Raw genomic sequence first — 18394 nt, 5'->3', positions numbered from 1 at the left:
CATGAGTATCATGCCAGCGGTGGCTAAACCTATGTGCAAAGAGACCTGACGAAACTGCAGCACGACCGCATTTTTATTCTAATCGTGTTACAATTTCATTAAAGAAGCATACAAAAGAACTCGCCTAACGAAAGCACAATAAAGCACTCTTGAATGTTCCGTCGCAACGGCTTCAAGTAGCAACTGTCAACGGTCTAAGATAGCTAACAGTGTCGCTATCGGTTGTAACGGTTTCGATAACTATTTAGATGCAGTGTGATAAATATCTCTGGTAAGCAGGAACTGCAGAACTCACACAATCCTTAGTAGCCGGCTCTGTTGCACAGGTTCTTTACACAATGCTAGCCCATCAAGTTGCTTCTCTTTCACTTCTCACTTTCAAACAACTTCCTAACGGTACGCGGCAGCTTGTGGTGGCCGCCCGCGCCTGCCGCCGCGCTCTCCGCCGACGATTCAAATGGATTAGAGGAGGGGTTGTAGCGAGTCGCGTGGCACGCGTTCGGCACGTGCCGAAGAGAAGGAAGCAGCGCCGGTACGAGAGCTTAGGAACGCTCGCGACCTTCGCCTCGGCTGGACGCTGCCGTCGTCACCTCTTCAGCTTCGATGGCATATTGGCAAGGCCCGGTTTTCGACCCGCCGCTTCCGATGTTCTGGCCTGCAGGCGTCGGCGGGTGGTTCGCTCAACTGGAGGCTGCGAAGTACCAGAACTGCATCACCATTCAGCAGTTCAAGCACGCAGTCCTCTCCGAAATCTTACCACCTGACATCCTCTGCCGGCTTGCCTGCCCTGCCTCGAGTTGCTGGCCATACGATGAGCTGCGTGCTGCTGTCCTGGCGTACTTCAGCGAAAGCTACTGCCCGCTGCCGTTCTACGACGCGGTAGACCCGCTTTCGCCGCCGCCAGCATCCGCAACCTCACCAGCATCACTCTTGTCTACGGCTTCATCCTTTGGGAACAGCACGCCGCAGCTGTCTCTGGTCAGCTCCCTGCCACTCCTGCCTAGTGCATCCAGCCCGGCTACTCTCCCACACATATCTATCGTCTACGACACAGTAAGCGCAGCCTCAGCTGTTCTATCCTCCTGTGCCGTCACTTATACTCCCATTATACAAGTGGCAAGCTTTGCCGTCATTCAAGTGCTGGCATGCGAGTCGTGTGAGGCAGCAGCACCGGACTTCAGCACGTGCCTCGATTTCTCGCACCAAGCGTCCTGCTCATTGTTTCCAATCGCCCTCCATCGCGATTGCGCATCAGTGGGCTCCGCAGCCACCTCGCTCGAACACCACGCGCTATGCGACGCAACATCTCTGGTTCGTGTCACAGAGCCTATGGCCACTCATTTTGCATTTGTTGTGCACCTCCCGCTTTTCCAAGCCCCTATCAGGCAGCAACAACATGACAGCTTATGCCTACCGCAAGTGACCCGTGCGTACGTACATCGCAGCCCACAGCCACTGTCTTCATCACGGTTAATTTTGCCCTCTCGTGCTGCAAGCGTAGGACGGTACATAGCTCTTCGTCACGTTCCCTCCCCAAAACTGGCTCGCCGCTGTGCTTTGCAGCATCCATTCGGCCAGTTTGTTGTGAGCACACAGCCTGCCTTCAGCGCCGTCACATGCACCACCGACACCCTGGTGAAGTTACCACAACAAGCCCGCCCCGTTCAAAATCAGTCTTTGTCAGCCGACCTTCGCAGCAGGCAGAAGCGACTCAGCGTACCAAACTTCCATGAGAGACACAGCCTGCTCAATTGCATCAGATCTTGGATACACGCGCAGCGTCTTAACTTTTCCAGTCACAACAACAGTTCTGACAAGCGGAGGATTCAAGGTGCTGCCGCATGCTCCTCAACAGTCCTGCTTCCTCTACCGCTACGTTTTACTCAGCCGCGACCTCCTGAACAGCCATTGATGAAACCTGCTTGCCCCTTGGACTACGACTTGGACACGAACTTAACATGTACTTATGTGTATAGCCTTCTTGATAGTTTTTTTTAGAGCAGTGCCTTTTACTTAGACTGCGAGTTTCTTTTCTTTTTTTTTTTTTCGACCAATCGTCTAGGGGAGGAGCCCTGTAGCGACTCACGTGGCATGCATCCGGCACGTGCCGAAGAGAAGGAAGCAGCGCTGGCACGAGAGCTTAGGAACGCTCGCGACCTTCGCCTCGGCCGGACGCTGCCGTCGTCACCTCTTCAGCTTCTCCTCAAATAAATGTGGCCGCGGTCGCCCCTGCCTGGCAATCTCTACAGGGTATATATCACGTGGGCAGATAATTTTTTTGCAACTAAGTGCTTTTAACTGTGTGGGGCTTGTTTCAAAATTAACCTGCAAGCATAACTGTATTGTGCGCTATGCTCCTGTAGGTTAGGAAAATATATTTTTTTTAGGCCCAGTGCAACCTGCGTTTTGCCTCTGCCTCTGGTACGCTGGCATCGTTACGACGGTGGCGGCTCCTATAGTGTGGACGCGCAACATGCCACCCCACTGCCATTGTCACAGTTGCTGCTTCACACTGAATCCATCCAGAAATCCTCAATGCTGTGAAAAATGGGCATTTCTTTTTTTTTTTTTTTTTGCTTTTCATTCTTTGTGCTTCATTTGATTTGTTCACAGCAACTTCAGCGTATAAGCTGGCTTATAGTTGACTTAGTTCAGCCCTCCAAGTCGCAGCCCTCATTGTAGAAAATGAAGTTGGCACTAAATATAGGTTGATGCATATGCCTAAGTACTGCCACATCTGTGCAGTTTACTGTGGCTCATTATGCACACACAGTACTTGATCATGCTTAACCAGTTGCAATGCTAGCAGTCGTAGGCAGATGGTAGCACCTTCTATACTCAATGTGTGGCCTCGCCGACTAGCGGCGAGCCGCACCTGCCAACAATCCTGTAGTTCCGAGTTCAAGTACCACACAGGCTCTCATTCCACCTTCTGCTTATCAGGGATAAATATGCTGAATTGTTTGCTGTGTTTAGAGATGGTTCGCCGTACCTGCCTGCTCCCAGTTTGCTCGGGAGACTCCTGGTTTTTGACTGCACTTTCCGATTGTGCGAGCACTGTTGCATATCTTCAGAAAATTGCTGCTGCTTCATGAGAAAATAGTTTAAACTAAGCGCAGAACCTGCAGCTCATTACAATCGCCAGCGTTAACATCAGTGACCGCACCGTGTAGAAAGAAAATAATTTATGAGAGGCCGTTGCATCACATTTGATAAAGCTGGGTGTGAGGGTTCCCCCTCGCCCATTTGTCAGGTATCGCAGCACATTTGCGCATGCAAAGTAGTAATATTTAGGGATTATTTTATTGTCTAGAAATGCTCATTTCGAGTCTATGGTGGTAGCCAGGTGAGAGGTATCTTAAAACATGCTCCAGTTTTGCATTTTGTGTACGAAGTTCTATATTGAGCCATTGCTGTAGCTCATTGTTGAGAAAAACTATTGAAAAAAATACTTGATTTCATATCGAAATTGTCATGTAGCCGTTCCTTGTTTCGCTTTTCATCAAGCATCCATCTGCTAGTCAGGTTGGAGGCTACTATGCGATTGGGATTCAAACCGATGGCATATGTACCTGCAATATCATGCCATTCATTGTTAATTGTAAGTGTCCACTGTGAAGTGAAACAGATACTGTGCCTTCCTTTCCCTCAGAGACCAACCGAACCAAGAGTTAATGACGTTTAACACTTCACCAAACTCTGTGCGTCGGTCTCACAATTTTGAAAATTTATGGAAGGAAAAAGTGTTCTTTATGACATACAGATACTGAATCAAAGAGAATTACAGAAATCCAAGCAAATAATAAATTGCCCTCAACTTAATTTTCCTGGTCTTTTGCTTTCCCATTTCACTCGCCCAATGATGACGTGCTGCAGGACCAATCGAAGCAGCCTAAACTGTGTCACCAAAGATGGCTTCTCTGGTTTCCTGTTCACTGTAACACATTTTTGTTAAAGTTGACGACCTCTCTTCCATGGCTAAGATTATGGGTGCCTCGCAGAAGTAAAATGAGGAACAAAGAGACTGGGAGCAGGCAGGGACTCTCTCTCGTGAGCCTGATCCTTGACCACCCCTTTCTTTCTATCCACAGGCATCCTGCAATAGCGAGGAGTGACCTGCCTAACTTTGGCTGCTTAGCCACAGGTAGCTCTGATTCAGAGTACATAGTAACCATCACCTCTGTTGGTGCTTTTTGCGTCTTTGTAGTGTCTTTGTGTAAGGCAAACATGCTTAATATATTTCATTGGCTTAATAAAGATGTAAACTTGTTAATTTTTCTCAATGACGTTAGATGTAGTCGGATTGCAAACTGTGGGCTGAAGGATGTTTAGGCGAAACATGCGTTTTCGGTCATCAATCTTTCATCTTTGGCTTTCTTCTACTGTTCTCTTACGGGAGTGTAAGCATGATGGCAGCAGTATGCGAATTGGTATTTACATCTGTTAAGTATCTGCCCTAGTTGCATCAAAATAAATATGATTTCCTTACATCCCATGACACCGGCCTAAACAGATACGTGGTGCTTTAGATGCACAGAAAGTTTCTAAATAAAATATACTCGTCTTCTGGCTGCACAAGCTGTGAGAGCTGGCTTCTTTGCTAAAATTTACTCAAATTTAAAGAATGAGCAAAGCTGTATTGTGCCGACAGCCTTAGGCCAGTTGTTGGAGCACTCGGCTGCTGAGCCTAAGGAGGCGGGTTCAATCCTGGCCACGATGGGCACTTTTTGATGGGGACAAAACAAAAGGCGCTTGTGGTAGAAAATTTCGAAATCGGTGGTCGAAATGTCTGGAGCACCATAGTTTGATGCATAACCAGTGTCTCTTTGGGAACCTGAACCTCGTGTACCTTATGAAAGCAGACTTGTTATGTTCCTGTTTATATATATATATATATATATATTGGTGTGTGCAGTAATGTATGTGCAGAATTCGAACAGATCGATGCATGATGTGGTGTCATGCAGGCGCAGCAGTTTTATAGGTGCTACATATTACAAGCATAAAAAGACAGTTCTAATGCAGCGGTGTGCATAGATAAAACAACAAAGCTTACCTAAGTTAGCTCTGCAACTTAGTTGAGCACACAGCGAGAATTTCTTGGTGTGATGAAACATGCAGCTGAATAGACGACAAAACATAGAAGAGGCACACACATACGAGTAATGATTATGATTGTTCGAAAATGTTTCTAGTCTGTAGGGTACCAAGATGGCAGCATTAGCATAACTGCCTGCTGAGTGCCAACAAACTTAATGTGAATGTCAAATTGAATCTCATAATTAATTCATCAATTTTAACTCTGTGACCATGCAAATGAAATTGCTGTTACACAATCGTGAGGTAAAAAAGTATTTAGTGATACTTTTCAGCGCCGAAATGCTAGCAAATCACAGCTAGTTTAAAGGCGCGGCTGCAGCGATACCGCAGCCCCGCAGTCCCCAAGAAAATGGCCGTGCGGCAGCATGTTAGTCGGCAGGAAATGGCTGCATGCAAATGGGTCAAAAATAGCTGCTGAAATAACTGCACTTTACCTAACAAATTATCCGCATTTCTTCACCAAAAGCATTAATCGAGCTTAGGTGGCAGGCGTCAAAGCACCTTGAATTGAGTAGGTGCTAATTCAATAGGCAGGGAACTTGTGGAATTTTTCTAAGAGCGGAAGCTTTGCTTTTTTGGGCTGCAACCCCCGAGTTTGCCATTTGTCGGCGAAGTACCTTCAGCTTTTCTTGCGGCCCCATCTAGTCTTCTCCTCATGGCTTTGAGTGGGCACACGTGCCGGATATCGGCAAATGGTTTTAAAGGCCTCGCAAGGTCAAGCTGTGACTTAATCGATTCGGTGGTGATTTAGCTAGTCCGCATGTGGGGCTTTCACGCTGAAAAAAAAGGCCATCGGCATGGAGCGGATTCGAACCGGTCGGGTTCGAACCCGGGCATTCTGGTTCAGTGGCCGAGCGTCTTGACAACTGAGCCACTGTGGCGGGCTCTTTCGCTCGTTATAACCAGGTTTAAATAAAGTTTAACCTCCACTATTATTTCTAGTCATCATTTCTGCAGTGCAGTAAGATTAAATAAAATTTTTCTGTGATATCTTGTGCGTACATGGCAGTGATGTCGTTTTTATAATTATTACATATTAAAAACACCAAAATCGTACCTTGTCAGTAAAGAGGAAATAACATGCGCATTGAGTTCAATAAAGCGTATGTAAGCTAAAACTGCAGCACAAAATTTAGCTTAAAAGTTTACTTCTATTGATTGGAACAGCGTAAGGACACGATCACAGGAAAGAAGATGGATGGAGAAGAGGCACTCTTTCTATCAGTCTTCTTTCCTGTGATCGTGTTCTTGCACCATTCCAACGCATATCATGAACCAACTAGCCCTACAGCAAGTACTTGTACAACGGTTTACTTTTGAAAGCTTGTGAATAATAAATGGTTGTTGGTACATGCTGTAAATGACTTTTCTCACGGGTCTTGATCTTCAGTGCACAATAATGGACGCGCAAACAATTTGCTGTGCATGCCATACTGATTGCCTGTTACTTTGTGGTGCCATTTCATGCAAAAAAATTACTTTGCAAGTTGGAGTTTGGCTGACAGATACTGCAAAGATACTGCAAAGATGATCTTCGGTCATCAGAACGTACTGGCGCTGAATAATGAGGCCAAAAACGCAAGATAACATTGAAATTTTCGAAATTCCAGCTGTTCTAGTGCCGATGGAAAGTTGCAGGGCGCCATCTTTTGGCATCCGCTTGAAAATGGCTTGCCTGCGCCTCACCACTCGCACCACTAGAGAGTATTCTAATACACTATAATCACGGTTTCGTGTGTAACATTGCGTCTAACGAGGAGAGCGATAAATATTCATTTGCATAACACACAATCTCATCACTGTCTCCGTGACAGTATCATAAAGCTAAGCACACAGCTAAATAATTCAAAGCCATGCTTGTGCACAATAAAACCTGTTTACCCATCGTTGAAACCCTGTCGAACTTGTTCGTTGTTTCGTGCATTGTTCTTTTCCCCCAAAGCCTACTTTTTGCATTTGCACACAGTTAATTTATGTATACTTTCTTTTCCAACACTGGTCCGGTGGCATTAAAGTCTTCTGAACCATTTTTGATGTTCATCGCGGACACTTCCTGATGTGTGCACGGTTGTATCGTCCCAGAGTGCGTATGGAGGGACCACTAGTGTGTATTTTGTGTGCAGTGGCGGCAGTTTTAACGGGGGTGGGGGGTGAGGGCGGGGTTGGCAGTACTATTGCGCTGAACAGGTGGCCAGCAGAAAAGGCGTGAAGTTGGCTCCAGAAAAGCACCGCGCTTGGAGGGATCCCTGATCCTCCTCTAACCATCCTCAGAGAGGCCAGCGGCCTGTGCAACAGCTGCGGCTTTCTGAGCAGCTGGCTACAGGGAGCGATAGCGATGAAAGCACGGCTGGGAAAGGTGGGCCTGGAGTTGAGGAATCAACAAGGCTCCGGAGGAGATGATTGAGATGCAACAAGAGAAAAGAATGCGACCAAGGAAAGGAGGTTCTCGAGGGGAACAAAAAGCTCCGAAGGATACGGCAGGCAGAGAAGACGAGATATTGAACTCGAGTGTTGAGTGGAGAGGCTGCATCCTGACCGAGAGCGAGTTCTGTGTTGAAGTTGTATAGATATATGTAAATAAACTCTGTGTTCTGTAATTTATATGGTCTGGCTGAATCAACAGAGGAGAGATTTTTTTTTGATGAGAAGAACCTGATGTTTAACTCCATGACAACAAAGACAATACTACATTGTGCCCACACCCTTAGACTAGATGAACTCCGAGTGTCCTTTGGTTGCATGGGAGTACCAATTGTGTCACTAAAAAAAAGGAAGAAACCTGGGTTTGGAAGTAAACGCTGGAAAAAAAGCCTACCAAACTAGAAAGAATAAGTTTACAGGAGTGCACCTAAGTCTCCTGTGTCAGGAAATGCAAAAGCATTGCGAGCTGCTTGTCTAGTTTCATTACAAGCTCATTCGGTGTTTCATTAATTTACTCGCGTCTCTAACTTTATTTTTACTTTCAATGATTTTGCATTGAAATTCGCAGCCTACAATGTCGACAATTTGATGCTAATTCAAGACTGGAGACTCATTTGCAGCTCCTTGGTGAGAACTGCAAGAGTCCGCAGTGCTGCGGTGTTTAGTGTTAACCTCGCTAGGTGGCGCCACACGTGTAACGGAAGATTCAGTCTTGTTTTCAACCTACACTAACCCACACTCGAGGACAGCTTTATAAAATTTTTGTTCATTTTTATTTTATTTTCTTGCTGTCACTATTATCTTTTCCTTTAGCGCCCTCCGGTGTGCTTGCACTGGAGAGGGGGAAGTACAGAATAGTTCTCGGGAAGTCTGCGCAGTTGCGGTTTGCACGCTTGCCTGGGCAATGAAAAATTGGTTTGAATCCTGGCAGCTGCATCTTTTTTCTTCTGGTCAATGATGGACAGTTCATGTGGACACGCTCTGCTAACACATACCGGTGACGTGCTGTGTCCACATTACTCATGAGGCAAGAAATGCTTTTGCATTAAGACCGAAATGTCCTAACCTTGCACCACCAAATTGGACATGTCCAGAACATGTCCAGAAAAAGCCCTGTGCTGATAAGGACCTCAGTCAGAATTAATTACAGTCTGGCATTGGTAAGGAAATACTTCTCTGCGATCGGCAACATGTCAGAGACAGATGTGAAGATTTTCTCAATAAAGGAAATGTATCATTATTTTTTATGATGTTTTGGAGGTAAATTGTGTGTCTTCCCTTTTGACTTTGCACAGGAGCAACACAAGTTTCTCTGGTTCCACATTGCAGGTCCTGAAACTGTCGCCGAATCGGTCTGCGCAGATGGTGCGTGTGTTGAAGGCTTTTGGGTCATGGGAGTCATTTTGTCGGTTTGTCGAGGCGAGGCAGGAGTTGGCAACGACGATCCGCACTTGGGAGTTCTACATCCAGGTGGCCTCCGGCACATACAACAATGACCGAACCAAGCAACTGCTGCGTGTAGAAAACCACGTAGATCAAGAAGCACCGCCGCCTGGTTTCGTCTACATCAAGGTATAATTTGGTTTCCGCAGCTTCGTCACCAACATGGTGTACTTCAAAAGCAGCAGTAAGCGCACTGGTCGTGCATTTCTCTGCTCTGTACTCTGCTGTCCGAGTTTTTACCTTTTATGACTGTACGTGAGACCAGATTGGTGCGAGTGTATCAAAAAGTGGCATGAGATGGAGAACATTGGAGAATTTCATTCTGGTGTGACATGTTCTATTCATTAATGAAAAGGGCACAGGCAACAAACTTGTTAAAACACTCTGCTCAGCGATATTTTTAGTTATTTCAAGAGCAGCAAGTTAGAGCATCCTGCTGTTTAACATTTGCAGCTGCCAAATTTTACCTAGGTTACAGTTGCTGTTGTCAGTATCTATTTTACAGATTCCCATCATCACAAAAAAGCATCCTTAGCCACCCGGATGCCATAATACTGCAATGTCATGGCCGGCTCGACAAACAGAAATGTCTTGTTTAGACACAGGGGCATGAAGGCATGGAAGGGAACTAATGCGCACACGACGCTACACGATCTGTCTTCCCTAGGGACTCTACTCTTCCATCCCCCACGACAACATTTCATTTCATTTCATTTATTTTTTTTTTTCCCCTTAAAGGCCCGAGGGCATTACATACGCGTAGAGAATACAGACTCTCTCAAAAAATATCCACCCGCTGCCAAGGGGCTCAACCAAATGTAGGAGGTTAGATGGAGGCACCTATAAACAGAGACATACTCATTTAAACCTAATACACCCCTGGGTCCTGTGACCTTGAATGCAAACTCTGCAGAGAGAAGGCAGGCTTTCCCCCCATTCTGGACCTGTCCAAACAATGCACCTGATGACCCAAACGCAGTGCCAGCTATTGAAGGGCAGGAGGCTGTCCTTTCCAGGTCTGGATTCGAGGCCCAAAGAATCCTTGTAACACAAGTGCATGCTGCAGCAGCAGCCGCTGGCGTCCTGGACTGGGGTCCCGCTTACACATCCCCTTCCCTAATCTCCCAGTAAAGTTTTTCAGGCAGTCTGCTTCTATATTTGGCGGAAACAGCACTTCTGGGGGGGGCATATGTTTGGATTAAATGAAGCCATGACAGCGCGAAGCTTGGAGGGAAACTAGTTGTCTGTATTTTTCAACTTTCAGGCTGATTTATAGTGAACGCAAAGCGGAGGATGGCATTGTAGACCGCAAGAAGCAGCTGTTTCACTCAAAGAACCTTGTTACTTGTGTCCTGTTTTCTCTGAATACTTCATTCTTCAGGGAAAATTACTGAAAACTTGAGTCATACAATTACTTTGCATAAGTCAAATGCGGCTTCTCTGTGCCTGGGAACTTAATCGGGTGGACTGCCAAGTTAACTTGCTCTATTCTGCTTGACAGCAGCTGAGGTATCACTCTACTGGTAATGCATACATGCGGGCCCACAGGGATAAGAATACTCTCTTTTTGTTGTCTTGCCTTTAGGAAGTACATAGATGTCCTTTTCATTCTTCAAGCAAAGACTGCATTCACTTTGCTGAGCTAGGTGTTTGTCTTGCTCTTTCCGCAAAAATTTGTGTTTGCCTAAGTGTGTATCTCATTCTGCTTGCTCATGGTGGCTTTTAAGGTGATATTTTGTGTGCTTGTCATGTTCTGAGCAACCTGCAGGAAGAAAATTAAGGTAATTTGTGAATTAACCTTGGTGACTTCGCCAAGATCTCAGTGATGTTTATTAACTTTCTAATACCAGTATTGAAACTCTAGTTGAAGCTTCTAAATGTGGAAATAGATGAAAATTATACATTAGTATTGTATTGCTTGCCATTTGTGGCGCTGCCTTCCAGACGCTGCACTCAATGGCCCACCACGAGTGCTGAAGGTTACTTGCAGCTGTTTTTTTATCTTTCCGGGTGCTAAGAGCGTGTCACAATGTGGATGAACTGCTGTTGATTCTTGCATTGTTCTTTGTGTGATTGGAGAGCAACTAAGCATTTTAAAAGGTGCAAACAAACTGATGAATCTTCCGTGCAGAAATGTAATTTTAGCCAGGAAGCCAATCTATCGCCAAAGGGATGTACTCGACCTAATCTAAGGCAGCTGCTCATTGTTTTTGCCTTTATCTGACCACAAGGACCTTGTGCAAACAGATACCACCTCCCCATCTGGTGTCCTGCGGCACAACCAACTGCACCACGCCCGATGCGGATGGCTCCATTTTTTGCCTACACAAAGAAAGTGACTGCTGACTCCTGCACCGGGACGTCTCTGTGACAACGTCACGCCTTGAGGCCTCTTCATATGGTCTAGTGCTTTGGCTCAGCTGTGACATTAGACGACCAGGGGGCTCAAGGTCTGCTCTCAGCCAGCACTGCGGCATTCTTCTTGCCGCAAGGCATGACCGTCACCATGTTCAAATGCTGTGTGGTTGGAAAGTTGCCATAATGCTGACATTACATGAACTGTCTTAAGAAGTCTTACAATTGCGTTATGGCTAGTTGATACGTTTAGCCATCTCATTTATACAGCAAAGCAGGCCACAAATGGTACGCAATTCTTGATGTAGGACTTTTTGCCGGGACCAGGCGTGGAGTTCCCTGATGACCCCAAGATGGGTTGCAGCTGCGACGACTGTTACCTGGGTCGCAAAGGCTGCTGCCCTGCATTCAATGAGATCAAGTTTTCATACACTGCCAATGGCACCCTCTGTGTCCCTTTCGGAAGCCCCATCTTTGAGTGCAACCGTCTTTGCAAGTGCGACGTCAGCTGCCCCAATCGTGTCGTCCAGCGGGGCTGCAAGGTAAGACTTCTCTTGCTTGATGGAGTGCAAAGTGCCTTTTATTTACAGCCTTCTCCTAAATTTACGTGGGGCTGCCTTTTTGATAAACTCTCTCCACCCTGTCATTAATCCACTCACTCTGGATCTTCTTCACCTGATACCTCTTCCGCTGTATCTTCTTGCCACCTCTTCGCGGGCTGTTCTCGTCCTTCTTGGAGAATGTAGTGCTCTTTTTTCGTTCAGTAGTACTTGCGTGCGGGCGAGTTGGTTAGTTACTCCCAAACACAACACATACACAAGAGATTATGGCAAGATACTTTCTGAATTTTTTTTTTATCATCTGCGATGGATATTGTTATATTTTTCATTCAAACTGTGCAAAAGAGTCGGAAAGAATGAATTAATGACGAATTTAAACGGCCATGCCGGATGTTTTTCTAGTTTCTCACATTTTAATGAACTCTTTAACAATGGCTGTTTTTATTGTTATGCCAAAATTCAGAGCTGGTTTGTATTTTGTCTTTCTCATTATGTGACGTCAGGTGTGACAATTCCTGCAGGCAGCCCTGTGTCTGTGATGTCACTGATATTCACTCTGCCTATTGCTTGTAGCAGCGCCCTTTATGGATGATGAGAGTGGTGGAAAGAGGAGAGACCGGAGCCACGTGCCTGCAATGGCCTGGCTACTAGTTAGCACTTGGAGGTAAAAAAAGATCCGCTGAAGGTGAAAAATGTCGAGAAGAGCTTTTCATTCAGCATTGCAAACTGTCATTGGGTCAGCCATTTAATGCTTGCTTGTGGGTTTCCTCTATAGGGCACAGAAAATCTGCATTTCAAACAGTAGAGGTCACATTCTTTTTTTTCTTTCTTTGAGCGAGTGCTGCATTGCCCATTTTGGAACATTGTCATTGCGGTGTGTTTGTGCTTCTTTCACAATGGTTTATTGCATAGTGCAAGACGCTTTGCTGCCTATTTAAAAGATAGGAAGCAGTGGTAAGTACGACTAGTCAAGCCAACAATGGGAAAAGGAGCGAGTGCTCACTGTCACATGCACAGCAAGCATTCTAGGGAGCGAGTTGGCTGTCAACAGAGCAGCACAGACAGGTTTTGCGCAAGTTGTTGAGGCCCTTGAAACTCTATAAATTTTAATGCTCTCCTTAAATTCCTTGTACTCGGATTGAGCCTATGCAATATGCTACACAGCAACCATAGGGATAACCTAGGGAGAAGACAGGTAAAAATTGAAGCAATGTGGCACAGAGCTGGATAAATCTTTTAAGATGCACTTTCTGACTGTTCTTACCCGAATTTGCACTTTTTTTTTGCATGTTTTCATTTCCCTAGCCTTGCTCCCGTCTTATGCAAGCAAACTTTTTGACTAAGTAGTCTAGAGTGCCTGCTCATGATTGGGAGAATGGGGCAGAAAGTCTGACATGAGTGGACAGCAAAGTAAAGCTAAGTAAGAGTAAAAGGTTTCTTAATGTTTATGATAAGACTCCTTATTGTTATGTTGTTGTATCCTTAAAATTTTAGAACTCTTGAATTTTAGGCCAAAGATGGGGCAGGCGGAGCGAGATAACGAGAGAAGACAGTGGCTGCCCTGCAAAGCACTTCTGAAGCACCTAGAGCAAGATGGACAGCAGGTTGTCTGCAGTTAACATTGGGAAGGGGGAAGCAGTAAAATGAAAAACACCTCTCAGTGTCCTAAATAGTTCTTACTGCAGTCCTGCGAGATTTATTGGGCTTTAAATCGCACCATCACATGTCCCACAGGGTGAATGCAGAGCTGCTAGTTATGTTTGATACTTCTGGTAGCTTGATTTGGGGAACCTCACGTGGGCTTGTTGTAACAGACCTTCCAATAGAATATTCAGTCTTCCGGTTTGTTTATACAATACATTCATAGTTATTCCAGCTTTCAAGGTGTATTTTAATAAACTTAATTTCTAACTAAACTTAGCTAGTTCTAGCAAAACTCCAAGCTAGGCTTGTTGGTTCATAGTTATTAAAAGGATTTGCAGCGTTAAAAGATGACACACAGAAAAGAAGCACAGTACGGTGCTACACTTTCAACAATACTTTATTTCATGCAAACACACAGAATATATGCTGCAGGTGATGGGCAGTTATCTTGACATGAGCTATAATCTTCCAAATCTATCAAGAAAGGTGTATTCATTCTTGTGCAGCATTAATGTGACCGAACTCACGTAGCTAGACCCAGTTTTTTCCATGTGACAGGATTCAATGAGCTGTCAGGCGATCACGTCATTGCATCTCTTCAAGACGGTCGTACCATACAAAAGTGCTTGACACGTGCCATCACTGCATTTTCTGCAGTGTAAGGGAAGGTTGAAGCCGATGCCAGTCCTTAAAAAGTTCTTGTGCCCCCATAGCCTATCATTAATACATCGGCCTGTTTGGCCGATGTATACCTTCCTGAAAATGAGAGTTATGCTGTAGACTACTCCCTCTGTGCATGCAACATAAGGCTTTCTATGCTTCTTGTTGCACCCAGGAAATGCTTTCTTCTCTTTGAACGTTTTCTGACTCAAGCTACCAAGCTTGCGTGGAGTGGAGAATACCACAGGAACCTTGAGTTTTGTGGCTACCTTCTTCAAGTTATGGGCTACACGGTGTGTGTATGGGACCACTACAGGTTTAATTGGTTTTGCAGACATCCCTTTGTACACTCTTCCTGCTTTCACTCTTTGCACAAGTGTTTCAGAGACAGCAGATAGTAATTTATTGGGAAACCAAGCAGATTTCAGTTTTGTGATCTATCAAAGCTAGTTTCTTGCATATGGCAAAATGACTTATTGAGACTGGATTGCAAGCTGGATTGCGTTCGCTTCGGCACATTCTAAAACAGTTAAATGAGCAATAGCATTGCTCAGCCTACAGGTCACAAAACTGAAATCTGCTGGGTTTCCCATTAGTTTACTCAGGCTGAACACCGGACTCATTTTCCTCTTGTAGATACCACTGACCATATTCAGGACAACAAATGGACGTGGCTGGGGAGTCAGGACAGATCAGCGCATGAACAAAGGTGCATTCGTCATGGAGTACCTGGGCCAAGTAAGTCTCAATAGGCTCATGGTCTCATTTTTTATCCTTAGTTCTTTTTTATTGCGAAAGCAATACTACTCTATGTTTCGAGCCTTCAGCATAGCGCGACGGTAGCCACGTACGTCTTACTCACGTGACGCTGTGACGTCACACCCCATGTGGACCCCTATAGGCTACTTAGGCACATTCATACGGCTTGGTAAAGCCGGGCTTTATATGTGGGCTGAGGAAGAGGAAAAAGAGAACGCTCGGTCACCCGCAGCTAATGCTTTCGCTCAATATTTGGTTCAGCAGCGTTGAACCCTTGTAATCTTTTTTATTTAATGCTTATCCTTTATGAAAACAATTCTCAGCACTTTAATATCTTTTATGACCTCCTTGGTGTAGAATGCTATCCAGGTAGGCCAAGAAGAAAACAAAGAATGTGACCTCAGCAAATGCACAGGCTTCTGTGCGAGCCAGTCACAGCCACCAGCATTGGACATTCTTATTGTACTATATGAGGATAGCTGTGGGCTGTGTCTGGACATTTGAAACATCTCCTGAATGTGTGACGGTTATGCCAATGTGACTTCTTAAAATTTTACTGGATGTCCAGAATGGACATTCATTTGTGGCTTTTCGTAATATGGATGACATGCCTTCACTACTACTGGAAGGGGGACACAGAATGACCACTACTATTAGTATAATATGCAAGTGATAACCCTGCCGATATGACATCTCAAATATGGTATGTTAAAGCCTTTGTTTTAGACGTTTTGTACCTCCACAGAACAACAAAAATAACCACTAGCCAAGACGTAGTGCTATATAGTCTCATTAATGAACGTCTTCATTACTGAAAATATCGTTCCGAAAACAAGAAAAAAAAAGACCATATTTTTTTTTTTAAGCCAACCTATGTTCTCTACTACAGCACAATCCTTCCGAATCACTTTGGAATATTACTTTATAAAGCAAACTAAACCGAGATATTTGTAGCCCATAATTTTTCTAAACTTGCTTGCACTACAACACCCTCAGTAAATGATGCTTGGAGATCACTGCAGGTGGCCAACCTCAAAGAGCCTGAGAGACTGTAAAATACAGGCCGCCCATTGCATAGACCAAAGAAATATTTCATGGTTTGGGAACGATTGAAGAAAAAACATTTGCAGAGTTGGGCTTACCAGCTTAGTGCATGAGTCAGCGAAAGCCATTCTAGCTTTGGGTTAGTCATGTAGTTCTTCATTCTGGTGTGAAACTACCCTCATGTGGTGCACTCGTTGACCCCTCGTCCTAACCGCCCCCTTCCACAGTAGCCACCTGCCGGTTGAGCATTCCTCTGCTCTTGCCATACCCCTATCTTTCAGCAATTTCCCTCTCTCTCTAAGGAGTGATCTCCCCCTCTCTTTCATCAGGTCAGGGAGATTTAGCAAGCAACCACACTTACATGGCAAAGGCAGTGGGTGTTCTGGGTGTTTGACCTTCGTCATGCCGAAAGTTTTAACAACATACGCAGCAAATGGCATAAGTCATTAAATGACAGTAGAATTGGCTTCACAAAAATTTTAATAAGCCATTGTCCGTTTGAATGGAAGTCACAGTCAAATGCTTTTAGGGATTTGGCTTTCGAATGCAAACTACTCCACATATGCAAAGCAGGCGTTCGGTGTACTTTGTGACACCATGGACACCAAGCAGCCATACCTAACCATGCATGGCAAAGCCGAGGGGTGGAAGTGCTGTTTCATTTGCTCCAAAGCTGCACCAAACCGGCTGCCTCGATGTTCTGCCATCGAATTTAGTGCAACACGATTTGCCACACAATGGGCTTACAAAAAAAAATGCGGTTTGTGCAGTTTGATTAAATAACTGTGATAACTGCAGCAGGGTGATGACATGTTGCGTGTTGCATGCACACAATATAGAGACCGTCATAGTCAAAACGATGGTAGCACACCAGTAGCATAGGTATATAACTCATCTTGTGCTGGAGCCTAGGATATGTAAAATTTTCATAAACTAGAAAGTCGTGGAGTATAATGAATGTTTGTCCACATGTAAATTTAAAATGAGCCACCAGCAATTAGCGGGAATTAAATGCAAAAGAATGCTCTATGTACGTGACATTAGGTGTCAGTTAGGTGTCAGTTAGGTGTCAGTCACTAAAAGTGTTCCCAAAGGTGTTAGAAAGCTATACAGGGCCTATTGTGTTGAAATTAAGGACGCCCCATTGTAGCTCGAGCGATAATGTGAGCAGCCACTGGCAGAAGGCCATGAAGAACAGAATCTGAAGGAGGAAACGGATACCCTTCAGTGCTGTCTGAAAGTACTATTGACCTTAGGGGAGGATAGATAGGATTGCCCAGAAATTTATCAGCATAAATGTGCTGTTCATCGATGTTAACTCCAAACTAGCGGCAGTGCTGGAGTGCATTAAAGTGGTAGACTCATCTTTGAATCTATCAAGTCAAAATAGTGAAAAGCTTTTATTTAAAGTTAACATTCAGTTATGAAGTGTAGAAGCAAACATTCCATTTGCTGCTAGTCTGTTCCAAATTGTTGGTCAGGTCAGCTGTGTTATTATAAAGATTCATAAATGTTTTGGATGTTTGTCATGCCTTATCAGAGATATGTACGTATTCAGCAAAGCATTGAACATAGAATAAAAAGTACTCAAATTGCATCTTTTTATATGCCAGGAAGCAAAAATTGTCATTAATAAAAGCATTGCAGCCTTAGAAACATGCTCCAAAACATAATTAAAGTGCTCCAAAACTCTGGTTTTATTGCTCTAAAGCTTCTCCAAAATAGTGTTATTACTGCTCCAAAATGCTCGAGCTTGCTTCCACCCCTGAAAGCCTGAGAATCTGATGAACGTAAGACTGATGTCTGGAGATGAGTGTTCAAAGGTCCGTAGGACATCCTGAAATCATCGGGGCTTATTGTGGATGTCAGTGGGATGGCCCCATGCAAAGGAATTTGTGTTCTACAGGACATAGATCGGCATCTGGACCGGACATTTGGGACGCTGGAAAGTCAGATTCGAACATGCCCAGTACAGATGCCAATGAGATGTTTCGGTACGGGTGTTCGTGGGACACATATGTTTAGCCCAAATCTGTACTAAATGTGTCGATCATGGGGCTCATCATGCAGCCATAAAAAATTCAGGACGCCCTTTGACGATCTAAAGTGCACAGAGGTGAAAGCCCATTGTGCAATTGTGACGTCATTGCACTTGTGCAGTTATCATGGCTACTAGGTGCCGATTTGTGCACGAGGACACTGCGCATGCGCAATGCGTGCCTTTCAGATGTCTCAGAGCTCACTAATTTATTGTCATTGACTAATTAGTAGTTATCATTGACTAAATAACTAATTTTGCTTGATAATTAACTGATTATAATTGATTGATTAATTGTCGTTGACTAATGCTCATACACCTATACTACATTGTTGATTAACTATCAGTACTGAAACCATCCTAATCCTTT

At 44.7% G+C, this 18394-nt stretch overlaps 1 protein-coding gene across 2 annotated transcripts in view; it reads left to right on the top strand.

Annotated features, from left to right (window-relative positions):
* Positions 1–18394, top strand: part of LOC146178157 (histone-lysine N-methyltransferase SUV39H2-like) — a 126377-nt gene that overhangs the window by 82544 nt on the left and 25439 nt on the right. For both annotated transcript variants that reach the window (XM_084577973.1, XM_084577974.1), the window contains 3 exons: positions 8851–9093; positions 11628–11861; positions 14820–14921. In XM_084577973.1, coding sequence (XP_084434099.1) covers positions 8851–9093; positions 11628–11861; positions 14820–14921 — 579 coding nt within the window. The remainder of the gene's footprint in view (positions 1–8850; positions 9094–11627; positions 11862–14819; positions 14922–18394) is intronic.

Source organism: Amblyomma maculatum, chromosome 9 (assembly GCF_055883805.1).
Source record: "Amblyomma maculatum isolate TAMU_Amacu chromosome 9, ASM5588380v1, whole genome shotgun sequence".
Classification (NCBI taxonomy): Eukaryota; Metazoa; Arthropoda; class Arachnida; order Ixodida; family Ixodidae; genus Amblyomma; species Amblyomma maculatum.
The sequence above is the reverse complement of the archived record's forward strand: the minus strand, read 5'-3'. Positions and strand labels throughout refer to the sequence as shown.